This window comes from Schistocerca americana, chromosome X, assembly GCF_021461395.2.
Source record: "Schistocerca americana isolate TAMUIC-IGC-003095 chromosome X, iqSchAmer2.1, whole genome shotgun sequence".
NCBI classification, from domain to species: domain Eukaryota; kingdom Metazoa; phylum Arthropoda; class Insecta; order Orthoptera; family Acrididae; genus Schistocerca; species Schistocerca americana.
The window spans coordinates 98,137,134-98,152,271 of NC_060130.1; the positions used below are offsets into that span (position 1 = coordinate 98,137,134).

Below are 15,138 nucleotides of genomic sequence, written 5' to 3' on the forward strand. Positions count from 1 at the left end.
GTGTGTACTGTCTACTTGTATATGATAGCTGAACGGTTGCTGATGTAGCAGCAATGCCATGAGCCCTCGGCTGTACTTGCAAACTCATGTACTCCTTCTCCTTTCTGTGCTGGTACAGGCCCCTTGTAACCGACAACTCAAGCAATGAGTTTACGGTTAAATGGACTGTGGCACAGACTTGTGATTTCAGTCTCCAAGATGGTGAGTTTGGAGATGATGTAATAGGATCCACTGATGAGTTTAGAGTGACTATATGGAGCTCATTTCTGATCTATAGTTCATATGATCTACTTTGTTCCTTATCCCCTCATGAATAATTTCCTGCAATTTGTCCCCATTTAACAAAATGAATTGCTATATCATAATGTAAGTGTAAGAGGACCATTACGGGGGGAGGGGCTGTTGCATGCAAATGGAGGGGCAAGAAACAAATTATTTCCACTTACATGGAATTACACGAAAAATAATTGGTACCATGACGACTCATGTGCATGTGCAACTAAAAAACAGAATTTTTCTAACTCTCAGTGATCATATTATAGATCTCTGTCTTACGTCAATGGGAATTCGTGTACAAACATACATATTTTAACATTTTCTTTCCAGAATGCATTGGAGTAGCATTAACTGTATGGTGTATAGTGTTCTTTCTACTTAACAACTTTCTATGAAGTGAAAATTATGTCTTAACAGAAAAGTTACAAAATAAACTCCAAACTCCAAATTCATTTCAATGATTTTTTAAAGAAAAATACTTACATTTATTTATGAAAAACATGAGCTACACAGTACAATATATTGATGTATGGCATGACAACATATGGCAGTTGTATTTTATTAAATTACTGTGTGTGCTACATTTCTTCCAAGGGCTTTAACCCCAAAATCCTCATTCCTTGATTTAAGACAATTCGTGCTGCATGGAACATCATGAGTCTTTGCGACGCAATATGCAAACCTTGGTCCTTCACTTGCAGCACATTAAAGGCCTTATTCACAGCATTACTAGAACAAGAAGAAATTTCAATTTTAATATAGTTGTCACAATGTGGAGCAACTTTATTAAATTTATTAACCAACTTTTCAGCTAGTTCTTAAGTTGCCTAGTTGGCTACATAAAATTTTAACCTCACAATGTATCAAAGATAGAAATAAAAATTTACTAACTAAAAATGGATGAACTTCTGAAGGCTCCAGAATGCATTCATTCATTACCTCATGAGCAATGCTATTAGAGATAGCTGCTGTATTGGAGACAGAGTCTTCCTGTCAACATAATTTGACTTGTCATACGATCACTGTTAGACCCAGTACTGACTGTAGATATGATAGTCAGGCACAGGTTGTGGTAGATGCACAATATTAGTCCATTTGAGCAGAGTGAGATTGCGAGTGACAAGCATGGGACAGTTCACCTCTAATTATGCCCAGGCACCGATTTTCCCATGGCACTGTGTCAGGCAAAATGATCAGCACCTGAATATACTGTTGCACACAACAATGTGATGACTACAGGAGTAACTGGTCTACTATTTAAGATTATAACAAAAAACTGATGGGGGTCACAGTATTGCCAATTACTTGCCAAGTCAGTGCTGAATGATACGAATAGATGAGCATATACACCATCCAGAAGTCTCACCCTCGTATGGAGTAAAGAAGTTGCTGTGCCACATGTCTGCCTTTCCTCACAGCATGTCACAGAGCACAAAGAAGAGCAAACATATAAAGAGGTCACGGTGGCTGGTAGGTTGCATTACACATAAATATAAATTGATGGAAGGGCGTAAGTATGCCAAGAACAACGTAAGGCAATCCACCTTGATCGACATGAGGCCAATTTTCATGCATGTGTTGTTTCATGTGGGGAAGTGGGAGGGGCGGGAGAAGGGGCGGGGGGGGGGGGGGGGGGGGGGGAATGCAAGCCACTTGTGTGTCTACCACTATATGTCATTGGTCAATGGTACAGGAACCAATTGTTTAACCACATGCAACTGCTTCTACCTTCAACACTCCACTGGAAAGTACTAGCACCATCCTCTTAATCCCATATTTTGTCAGAAAGGTTTAAGGGACATTTCAAATAAATGAGAGCCCATGTAATCAATGGTCACAAGTTTCACGCAGCTACTGAGAAGCCATGGCTCAGGTAAACTCCCCCAAGTACGTTTGATGTCTTGTCGAGTCAACGTTTGATGTCTTGTCGAGTCAATGTCATGATGCACCACTGCTGTTGTGACCCCGAGTCACAAACCTGGTTGGTAGGATTCCCTCCAGCAACAGAGAGTGAACAAGACAGCCTACATGCCCAGTCGCTGCTGCAGCTCCAGTTATAGCAATGTACCTGTTCAAACAGTTCCTACATTGGATTGGACTTAGCCTTAGCGAAGCACTGTCACAGGCTAGGAATATTGTACAACGATCTCGTAAAGTTGAGTGTGCTCATAGAGTAAATGTGTGTTCTGGAACCAGGACTGTGTTTCTCTCAGTAGGTGTGCTTATAGGTATGCATACCTGATGTGAAGTTGGGAGTAGCACCACTGTCTGCACTGACATCAGTGAAACCTGTGTTTATTGACAGGACACACATTGACGATGAAGTGTAGCTACAACAGTTATGTTTTAATGATGAGGATTAATGGGCAAGTCCAAAATCCTACATTGAAGGAAGATACATTGCCTATACAACACACTTTGTGCAATTAGAATAGTTTGTGTACATCAAGGACTCAGCGGTTTAGGTCACCACAGTATCAAGAATATTTAGCATTATGAACATTTTAAATATGTTGTACACAATTTACAAAATTTTATGCTTAGTCTATTAAAGTGCACTGTTTAACCAATTTTTAGAGGAAGAAAAGATGAAAGCAATAAACAGTTTGGAGTATATTTTCAGATAGTGCAACAAACTGACATCACATAACAAGTACTGCAACTGCTGCAGTCTTATCAGTAACACACAGGAAAGGCTGCTGATCAAGCTGTGCAAAAAAAGAACATGAACAAATGGAAGTTAGGAGAAAGCCATTGGCATTCCACCCGTTTAACCAGAAGAATGAAAAATTTACAAATTACATGATCCGGATGGAACAGCATTTTATGGCCCACAGAACAATGGTTGAAATAATGCAAAGAGCCTTTTTTCTGTCTAATGCTGGAGCTAAAATTTATAACTTAGTTTAACAGCTGTTCTTGGACAAGGACATGAGCACATTAAGCTATAAAGAAATTACGGAAAAACTGAATACTTCAAAAGTAAAATTCTTGTGCCCAAAGCACATTACAGGTTTTACAGAGCATACAAAAAACTCTGTCAGACAGTTAAGGAATGGGTTACTATGCTCCATGGTCTAACCAGAGACTGTAAATTTAAATTTGAAAATCCAAAGAGTAATTTTTCATATGGAGATATGACAGTAAAGAACATGTTAATAGTACATGCTCCTAAATGCCAGTTTACAACCTCATTAGGTCAGCTAACCCAACACTCGAAAAGTGCTTAGCTGTGATTCAGGAATTTGAGGAGACAAAACAAATGGAAAAGGCTCTCATCAAAGGGAAAACAAAGTTTTCAAAACAGAATTTCTATGCCTCAGTAAATTTAGGGGAAACCAAATAGGCAGAAATGCGAAAACATCCCCAAAAATGACAGAAATACAAAATTAGTTCAAAATGGAAATCACAATAAGCAAAGTAAAGTAAAATCAAATGCCAAGTGTTTCATCATATGTGACAGGAAAGCATGCTATTACAAAAACACAAAATGTTTACATTATCATTAAAAGGGGCACAAGATGGAAGCATGCCTATAAAAACAACATAGGGGCAACACATATAAGGAAGACACTGCAAGGGCCAATGAAGAATTTGAAAACAGGATACACAAAGTAATATCAGGTGGTACTAAAGCAGTACTGGTATGTGCTGAAATAAATGGGAAGAGAGAACAAATCCAAGTGGGTAAAGGTTTTTCCAAAACTATAATCATTTGCACAACTCATGAATTTATTGGATTACCTCAGTTAAGCAAATTTAAGAGTACTCTGACAAGCTATTGTGATCAAACAATTACAATAAAAGAACACTGTACAGTAAATGCTCAGTATAAGCCTACAGTAGTACAAGCAATAACTGCTTGCAATGCAGTCTGCAGCAATTGCCATCATGGGATTTGACCTCTGTAAGAAACTCAGGTTTACAGTTCAGAACTCAGTAAATCAAATACACGTAACAGATGAGAAAGAAGAGTGTGCAACACACTGTACAAAGTAAAAACAATTTTTTTGTGGATCCCCAGGAAGCATCAAAGATTACCAGGTGCATATAACCTTAAAGCCTAATGCAAATCTGAGGTTTGCAAGGTTAAGCCCATCCCTTACACACTGTGTGAGAATGTCAAACAGGAATTACATAGATTAGAAGGAAACAGCACAACTGAACTCGTTACAAACAGCCAATGGGCAATATCCTTAGTCGTAGCAGTAAAAGCAAATAGGAAGCTACGGCTGTGCTGTGACTTCAAATCCACCATGAGCACACAGTCAGCAATTGATACATACCCATTTCCGAGAGCTGAAGATACAATGGCAAAGTTAGGTAGAGGCAGGTACTATCCACACATTTATTTGACAGACACCTTAAACTGTCACTCAATGAAGAAAGTCACAAATTGATGTTTATTAACACACCATTTGGCTTCGACAAATATAAAAGATTATCTTTCTGCATAAATTCTACCCAGTCTTATACAAAGATAACTAGAATTTTTTTTAAAATTAGGAATATTCTGGGAGCAGCAAACTGCATAGATGATACAGTAGTCTCAGGAAATACGATCAAAGAACACTAAACTTAAAGGAATAATTTAATACACTAGTAAAAGCTGGACTGTGTGTAAATTAGGATAAATATTCCTTCTTGCAGGAAGAAATGGAGTACCTTGGACATACACTATCAGGAGAAGGTATATGCAATACCACCAAACACTTGCAAGCCACTGCAAAACTTGCGGTACCCACCAAAGTGTTACAGTTACAACTGATCTTGGGCCAAACTTGATAGTAGAGTAAATTCATTCCTACAGCAGCTATAATAGCCAAGCTGCTCAGAAAAGGCAAACCATAGAACATGGATAAAGGGTTGTCAAATAGCTTTTGATAAGATGAAAGGTGGTTTACTGGATTCAAAACGTTCAATCACATATGAACCTAAGAAGCAAATAATATATGCAGCAGATGCTTCAGATATAGACACTTTGGCAGCATTATCACACTAAGTGCACAGTGCAGATAAACCCACTGCTTTCATTTCCATAACATTGAAACAGTGCGATGAGGTTACTCTCAGCTAGAGAAAGAAGCTCTTGTCCTCATATTTGATATTAAGAAATTTCACAATCACTTTTATGGGCACAATTTTTTCTACAAATTAACAATAAACCTTTAGTGACAATATTCAGACCTGCAGCTCAGATTCCAATCAAAAGTCAACAAATGTTGCAAAGATGGTCATCGTTACTGTTGACTTATAATGACAAAATACCCTCTCTAAAAAAAGGAAAGAAAAATAAATACGCACTACGAAGGCATTGCCTGGATGAGACAGAAATCAGTAGGGGTTATGTGCATGTACAGACAAAGAAATGATAACAATTTCAGAAAAAAACTGGTAATTTATTCAAGAGAAAGAGCCTCACAAATTGAGTAGGCCAATAATGTGTTGGTTCACGTTTGGCCCTTACATAGTAAGTTATTCAGCTTGGCATTGATTGATGGAGTGGTTGGAAGCCATACTGAGGGATACTGTGTCAAATTCAGTCCAACTGGTGCACTAGATCATCAAACCCCAGAGCTGGTTGGAGGGTCCTGTCCATAATGCTCCAAACGTTCTCAATTTGGGAGAGATGTGGCGACCTTAATGGGCAAGGTGGGGTTTGTCAAGCGTGAAGACAAGCACAAGAAACTCTTGCTGGGTGTGGGCAGGCATTACCTTGCTGCAATGTAAACCCAGGATGGCTTGCCACGAATGGAAACAAAATGGGGTATAGAATATTGTTGGCGTATCATTGTGTTGTAAGGGTGCTGTGAATGATGACCAAATTGGTTCTGCTATGAAAAGAAATGGCACCCCAAACCATCACTCCTGGTTATCATGGTGTAGCGTGGGCGACAGTCAGACTGGTATGCCTCTGCTGTTCAGGATGTCTCCTGACACGTCTTCACCAATCATCGGTGTCCAAGTCCAGTCTTTATTAGTTCTGCTTTGTAATGTTGTTGATTATAGTTAATTGTTATTTGGTCTATTGTGGATGTTGTAGAGCAAGTTTCTCGTGCTGGAGAATGTATTGTGATTTTCAAGTTACAAGAAACTAAGAGATTCAACAGTTCTGCTCTTATTTTATGGGGTTTGCTAAAGTCTATATTGAAATCACCGCATATGAGGAGTGTTTGTTTATTTTTTACACTTAGAATTAATGTTTTTCCATATGTTGAAGAAAGTTTTTTATGTTTCCATCAGATCTGTAAAGGCATACTACAGTTGTTTTGTGTGATGGTAATTCTGTGGATGATATTTCAAAATCCATTTCCCTATTTAGGTCTGTAGTTGTTCTGTATTTTTGTAAGCTATTCCATTTCTGACAAAGATGCAGTTTCTACGACACTGAAGTTCCTCTCTACAAGTGTACGCTGCCAATTCATAGTTTGTTATGTTTACTGTTTGTAATATACCTTCTCTTAACAAATGCTCATTAAGACATAGCACTGAAGCATCATTTAATTCATTTGAAAGGATTATTTCCAATTCTATTAATTTATTGCACAGAGACTGAACATTCTGATGGAACAGCATGAAATTATGAACCTTTTTTTCTGGATTACTTGTTGAGCACCTGCCTTTGCTTTGTTTTCTGACTTTTGTTTTTCATTTTCTTTTAATACCAGTAGATGATCTGTTTTACTGGCAGAAACATGTCTAATACACTAATGGCCATTAAAATTGCTACACCATGAAGATGACGTGCTAAAGACTGGGAATTTAACCGACAGGAAGAAGATGTGATGTACAAATGATTAGCTTTCCAGAGCATTCATTCACACAAAGTTGGCCCTGTGACGACACCTACAACGTGCTGACATGAGGAAAGTTTCCAACCGATTTCTCATACACAAACAGCAGTTGACCGGCGTTTCCTGGTGAAACTTTGTTGAGATGCCTCATGTAAGGAGGAGAAATGCGTACAATCACGTTTCCGACTTTGATAAAGGTCGGATTGTAGCCTATCGTGGTTGTGGTTTATCGTATCGTGACATTGCTGCTCGCATTGGTCAAGATCCAATGACTGTTTGCAGAATATGGAATCGGTGGGTTCAGGAGGCTAATACGGAACGCCGTGCTGGATCCCAATGGCCTCATATCACTAGCAGTCGAGATGACAGGTATCTTATTCGCATGGCTGTAACGGATCGTGCAGCCACGTCTTGATCCCTGAGTCAACAGATGGGAACGTTTGCAAGACAACAACCATCTGCACGAACAGTTTGACGACGTTTGCAGCAGCATGGACTGTCAACTCTGAGACCATGGCTGTGGTTACCCTTGACGCTGCATCACGGACAGGAGCACCTGCGATGGTGTACTCAACAACGAACCTGGGTGCACAAATGGCAAAACGTCATTTTTTCGGATGAACCCAAGTTCTGTTTACAGCATCATGATGGTCGCATCGGTGTTTGACGACATCGCAGTGAACGCACATTGGAAGCGTGTATTCATCATCGCCATACTGGTCAATGGTGGCCGAGCAACTGGCTCATCACAATACGCCAGACACTACTCTTGATGAACTGTGGTATCGTGTTGAAGCTGGATAGGCAGCTGTACCTGTACATGCCATCCAAGCTCTGTTTGGCTCAATGCCCAGGCATATGAAGGCCATTATTCTGGCCAGAGGTGATTGTTCTGGGTACTGATTTCTCAGGGTCTATGCACCCAAATTGCGTGAAAATGTAATCACATGTCAGTTCTAGTATAATATATTTGTCGAATGAATACCTGTTTATCATCTGCATTTCTTCTTGGTGTAGCAATTTTAATGGCCAGTAGCGTATTTTTTGTAGTCTTATTTAAATTATCAACCCCCTTAACTAATGGTCAGTTTCCATTGGTTTTTATAAAAGTGCACACATCTGCCAACACTTGAGTGCAAGTTTTGGAGCCTAAGCTAGTCAGATGAAGTCCATCCTGTCATAGACACTTATTGGTGACAAACTTATTAAGATCTAAAAATAGTGTCCCTAAGGTATCACACTAATTTTGTATCCCGTCATTTATCCTGTCTATGCACGTATCAGTCACTGATCTTCTGTGTAAAATTCCACTTATCACTATCTTGGATCCGGGATAGATGTTTTTGGTAGTTCTGATTATGTTTCTTGTTTCGTTAATCAGCTCACTTTCACTGCAGCTGCGAAGAGAATTCGTCCCAACATGCATGAGAACACCTTTATATATTTCATTGCTGGCCGTGATTTCACCTTCCTTTACGTTTTGTTTGGTACTCAACATGTTTTTCAGGTGTTTACTCATCTGATGTAGCCTAATTCCAGGTCAAACATTGATTTTACAGCTCGGGACTTCAATGTTTCTCATAAGAAAATCACCAAGTAACAGCAATTTGTTTTCAATGCCCTGCTTCACTTCATACCTAGTGTTCTCTTTATGTTTCTTTTGTTTGGCCATTTGTATATGTTTGATGGTTTCACACGTTTTGAGTCCTTTTTTTCTTCATTTTCAGAATTCGTAGGATTATTTCTCATATTTTGTGTTGTCTTTTGAGAATGACAAAGGTTTTGTTTATAGGGCTCAGAATACAACCGTTTTCCACTACAGAGTTTCTCATTTTCTTCATTAATTTCACTTGTAGGCCTACATTTAATGACTTCAGAGTATGTTTTCTTCTCAATAGAAAGTTTTGCATTTTCTTCTTTTAATAACACAATTTCGTTTTTGAGAGTTTCTGTATCACTGTTTAGTTGTTTTATGTTTTCGTTTTTTGAGTTCACAAATTTCATAAGTTCCAACTCTTCTTCACATTCACAGTCACAACACGACAACAAAAAATCGTCATTAATAAATTTTAAATCAAGTTTTGCACATCTTTCATGCCACCAGAAGTTACATTTCACACAAATGATGCTTTTCTGAACACGTTTTTCACATTCCTTACATGATGAAGTGTTGCGCACGGACTTTTTTGTGGATATCATTGTGTTACTGCACTGATCTATTGCCACCATCTTCCAGTTAGAATGAGATGTACAGGTGCAGCCCAAACAGCTAAAGTACCGAAACAGATATTTGCAGCAGGATGTTTTCAATGAGTTCAGTACAGCTAACAAGATCCAACATCTTTGTAGTGCAATATTCCATCATGAATCCAATAATATCACAAAACATTTTGTCAGGACTTTGAACCACAAATGAAGAAACTCAGTTACAACTATAATAAGGAAGATGCCCTGACATTGTTTCTCAATTCATACAGAATCATTCCTCATAATGACATATCCTCAGCAGAGATGCTTCATGAAAGGAATATGAGAACTCTACTTTCCCGAACAGCACCTTGTAGGCATGGCGTAAATATCGCCAGAGAATTTGGAAGTAGGAAAAGGAATTTTGTTTCTGATAAAATAATAAACTCAGAGGAGCAGCACCGGAAGCAAGCGTAGTATCTGGAGACTGTGGTACATACATTGAGAAACGCAATGTACGTAATAATGATGGAAGATGGTGGTACTGCTGAAAGTATGTGGGCCAGCTCCATCCCTGACATACTTCCATTCAAAAGGTTACAAACTTCTTCAATTTCAGATAGGGACAACATATCAAGCCTGGAGAGGGAAGGTGGAGTCGCAGAACAGCAGCTGTCAACCAGCACTGATGCCTCGCCCCAACCCAAATCTATAAAGTTGGAGTCCAGCAGTGGCAGTGCAGAGGTCAGCACAAAGGTGGATCTCACCCACACACAGCAGTAGCAGAAGTATAAGGGGCATTCAAATGAAACCCGGTCACTAGTGTAAAGTAACGGTAACGATTTTATTAACTCACAAATGTAGTTATACACAGTACACATACTCAAAAATAGTCACCAAAACTGTTGGTAAATTTATCCCATGAGCCGGTCAATTCCATCCTTGAAGAAGCTTGTAGGCTGTTGTCAGATCCAGCCCTGGACCCAGTCACACACTTCTTCGTCCGTTGCAAATCGATGTCTGTGAATAGCTTGTATTAGACGTCCAAACACGTGAAAGTCACATGGTGAAAGGTCGGCACTGTATGGTGGATGTTCCAGCGTTTCCCACCAAAACTGCTGCAATGTCATCATCACCGCACTGGCCTGCATTATCATGTAGGAGGATAATGCCATTGGATAACATGCCTCAGCATTTCGACTTGATGGCTCATCTAAGATTCTGTAAAGTGGCTTGATAACACTGGGCATTGACAGTGGTTCTCCGTTCCAGGAACTTGACAAGCAGTGGGCCCTTGTGGTCAAAAAAGGACATCATGACCTTACCAGGACTGGTGTGCGCGGCCTTTGATTTCTTTGGAGGTTGTGAAGTCACAAGTTTCCACTGCTTGCTCTGATGCTTGTTGTCCAGTTCAAAAGGGTAACATGTTACGTCACCTGTGACAATACGTGACGGATAGCCATATTCCTCATCATGATAATGTTGCAGATGACTCAAAGACAGCGCCATTTGAGTATTGAGCTATTCGGCGGTCAGTTGGTGGGGAAGCCATTGCACACACATTTTTCGAAAGTTCAAGTGTTGATGCATTATGGTGTGGGCGGTGCTCATGCTAATACCCGGTAACCGATGGATCTCGTCCACAGTGATTCTGCAGTTGTCCAAGACTAAAGTATACACTTCCACAACCATTTCATTTCATGGGTGTGACACGATGAGCCTTCCAGTGACTCACGCCCCTCAAGGAATCATTTGCGCCATTCCACAATCCTTGAATGACTCAGACTGTACTCACCATACACAGCCTTCATCTATCACATTTCACAGCCTCCAACTCCACCCGCTGCCAAAAATCGAATCACTCCTCGTTGTTCCTGCTTACTAGCCTGCATGTTCGGTGGTGGACGATAACTTGTGTGACCACCTTCTCTTTGGTGTAAAACCACACTGGTGCTATGCAACATCAAACGGTGCACACACGTCAGTCGCTCTACAAATAGGTGGCGCCACCATATCTGCAGTTACATGGTGCCACCTTATGTGTAAGGCAAAGGTAGACGCACTGATGACATTTCATTTGAATGAACCTCACAGAATATGCTTAATATGCTTCGTATCTCTCCACTGGGGGGTGGGATTTTGTGACCCTAATACACAACCCTGCAGGGCAGACTTCCCTCCAGCAATGGAGGGTGAATGAGACAGCCTACATCCCCAGGCAAAGCAAATCTGACTGACAATTCTAATGGCCAGCTGCAGACATCATTAGCAGCACAGAACTACATTTCATACCACACATCATGTGAAACAAATAGTGGGAAGTTGTGGTATCACTCCACACTTGGAGTGTAGTTGTGTATCTTTGAATGTGTACCCGGGAGTGTTCCTGCACAGAATCTTTGAGAGTGTGCTTCAAAAGTTCCAATTGTGGTCATCAGTGCCTACACTGGATGGAGGACTGTACTGTACACGCACTGGACTTATCCTCAGAGCAGCATTGTCACAGGTTTGGAATATTTTACAACAATCTGTTGAAGCTAAATATCTGTGTTTGAATACATTTATGCTTTGGAAATTGAAGCTGTACTCTTTCCAGTAGTTGTGTCTCAGGTACGCATGTCTGAAGTTGGGAGTAGCATTCCTGTTCACACTGCTGTCAACATACATGTTGGCAACAAAGTGTCGTTACAACAGTTGCCACTGAGACAAAAGGGTGCATTATCCTCTACTAGTAAGGTGTGTAAAATTCTGCTGCTCACAAGTGTAGTCCAGAACATCTTAATTCAAGTTTCAGAGTTTAACATGTAACTACTATACACAAAATCTTAATTTCGGTTTTGGTAGACACCAGAAGAAAGATTACTGCATCAACACTTCCTCATACAGCACTTACAATTTGTTTTAAAAGTTATCTATCTGTAATAAGGTGAAACAGAGCAAGCTGGAATCTATATATCTGCTCTTATTGCACTCCTACTAATAATTAATTTTTTTGGCTCTGAAGTCAGCTATACAGGTCAAGTACGAACAATGTGTACCTACACGTACCAAAACACTATTCACACTATGTTTCATACAAATATATTATTCTTGTGATAATTTTTCATACACTGATTGCAATGGTATATTTAGTCTTTCTGCAGACCTTATTACTTGAAAGTAATTAATAATTGAAATTGTTACTATAGTATGTAATGAAGATGAAACTTCCTGGTAGATTAAAACTGTGTGCTGGACCGAGACAAGTGGTCTACCGACAGCTTCCCAAGCACGACTCAAGACCCGTCCTCACAGCTTGTAGTCATGCTTGGGTAGCTCAGTCAGCAGAGCACTTGCCTGCGAAAGGCAAAGGTCCCGAGTTCAAGACTCGGTCCTGCACACAATTGTAATCTGCTACAAGTTTCGTATCAATCCTGCAGAGTGAAAATTAGGTTCTGTAATGAAGATATTTGAATGAGTTAATTATTAGTTCTTCTAGGAATGGAATCTCACTCATAATAGAACATTGATTCCCGTCTTTATAGCGAACAATTTCAGTTACCCTAAAAGTAAATAACTTAGGAGATAATTGCAATCAAAGTCCGGACACATCCAAAACTACTGTTGCCTTTTATGCCATTATGCCTGTTAAATTCCCAAGTTTTACTATGACACTTCTACTGACCTGATTTTTTATGAACTGAATGACACCATTAATTAACAATTTGTTGAAATTAACATAAATGATGTTAAGTTTAAATATGACTGCTGTACTTGTAAACAGGTAATTCACAGTGTAGAGACACAAAATAGTTCTGCAACCTTTTGTACATTACTAACTAATTGTTTATTTTATAAAACAAATTATTATTTGAACATAAAGCTCAGTCCAATAAGTAAAATGTAACCTAGGAGTTTTTCAAAGTATTTTGTGGTTTTCAAAATCGCAACATGTTCATACGCCAGCCTTTATATTTCACAATCCACTCCAAAATAGTCAGTCTAGTTCTGGAAACCTTAGAGGCATCATCAATGCGAAAGTCTGAGAATTTGTGGCTAGTCATTATTACGCTGAAGTTTGCACCTGCTTAATATACAAACAACATCTTTGGTGGTATTAACATTAATGTCCTCAGTTAGCATATCCATGGAAGTCTCATCAGTGTGCACACATTCACACCCATGTGACACTATTACTTTGTTAACTTCAACTAGTGAACAGTATTAACCATTGTTCTTACTTCAAGTCAATATGTGAATAATTTGGGACTCCAATTATGTACTATGTAGTAGAAAACATTTGTTTATGTGTGTCATATATCAAGAGACGTGGTGTACTTACAGACTAGCTAAACTGAAGCTACTGCTGTTGTGTTTGTTGTGACAAAGTTCGACAGTGACTGCGCACTGTGAAGGTTCTGTTGATATTATACCTATGACTGATATGGTGAAAGTACTTGCCTGGATAAACAATTTTATGTGCAAACTGGAACTGATCTTCATACTGTCTATAGTGACAACAAATATTGGAAAAGCTACATTACTTAATGTTTGTGTGCTGCACATGATTGGAATAGTTTTTGTGTCACCAATTTTACAGTAAATCTATGAACTTTCTTTGATAAGACATTGGGGGCAGAATAAGGGTTTGTAGGTAAGTCATCTTTCAAAGGCTGATAAATGTCGCACTGTACCAGCCTCATGCACACACCTCATCAATCAAAGAAACACATACAGGGTTTGTCTACAAGTGGGTGAAAAGTATTTGTAGTTTGAGGGAGGAGCTGTTGCAAAACTCTTAACTTTGAAACAAGTCAGTTGGCAGGCAAGTTAACAAATGACAAACATGGTACCCAGAGAAGGAAATCAACACTATAAAGTCCTTGACTAGAACATCAAAATTCTGAAATCTTATCAGCATCATAATTTCTGTCTCAAATCAACTCAAGTTTTACTGTAAATGGTTCATGTAAGACTGACCAAACATACTTACCAAATGTGAAAAAGATACTGTACAAGATGGCAAGCTTCAAGTTCACTGTAGGTCTTCAATAACACTTCTTCAAATCTAAGGGGAAAGACTCAAATGTTAATTTATTCTTACTTTGCACCATGCAGTAAGCAATTTACACAACACATATGACATATGATATTGCTACAAAGATTTTTAGATTTTGTCCCCAAAAATGACGTGACAAAAATCACCTAATTTCCTGCTTACAGCAATCAAACACAGTTTATTGCATTCTTTTCCATTTTTATATATTGGTATATATCAGAACATCACAAATGGGAAAAACTTGCTGCAGAATGACACACACACACACACACACACACACACACACACACACACACACACACACAGAGAGAGAGAGAGAGAGAGAGAGAGAGAGAGAGAGAGACTACAAGAAACACCACTCCACTGTCATTCTGTCTACAAGAATTGTGGGATTTTAATGGGATATTACAATGCCACAAGGGTTAGAGAAGAAATGGGCAGGTATTGGTATTGACCTTACTGAAAGAATGATCCCAGAAGTTGCATAAAGTAAGTTATGGAAACAAAAGGAAACCAAAACCAGGGTGACTATAAGGGGATTTAAATCTCATCCTTCTTGAATTTGAGTGCACCATCTTGTGAAAGTTATCGTGTTCTATATATGTGGTTAATGGATTTTCAGATGATATCTGTATCACAAAAAGGGAGCATTTCAATGGGATGGAATGCTCTTCTGACAATGCCAGCTGCATTTCATTATTTGAAACTGTTTTATTATTCTACATGTGGATGTTATAAATTATAATATGTAAAATTACCTTTTGACAATTCTTATTAAAAAGAAAAGTTCCAGAACTAACTTCTCATCAGAGTTTTTAAAAGTCTAAGGTCTGATATTTAGTA

General features: G+C 39.0%; 1 protein-coding gene across 1 annotated transcript in view; it reads right to left on the bottom strand.

The window, feature by feature from the left end:
• Positions 1–737: 737 nt before the first annotated feature.
• Positions 738–15,138, bottom strand: part of LOC124556622 (probable arginine--tRNA ligase, mitochondrial) — a 55,152-nt gene continuing 40,751 nt past the window's right edge. The window contains exons 6-7 of the mRNA XM_047130591.1: positions 14,230–14,304; positions 738–1,005 (exon numbers count right to left, since the gene is read on the bottom strand). Coding sequence (XP_046986547.1) covers positions 855–1,005; positions 14,230–14,304 — 226 coding nt within the window. The 3' untranslated portion in view covers positions 738–854. The remainder of the gene's footprint in view (positions 1,006–14,229; positions 14,305–15,138) is intronic.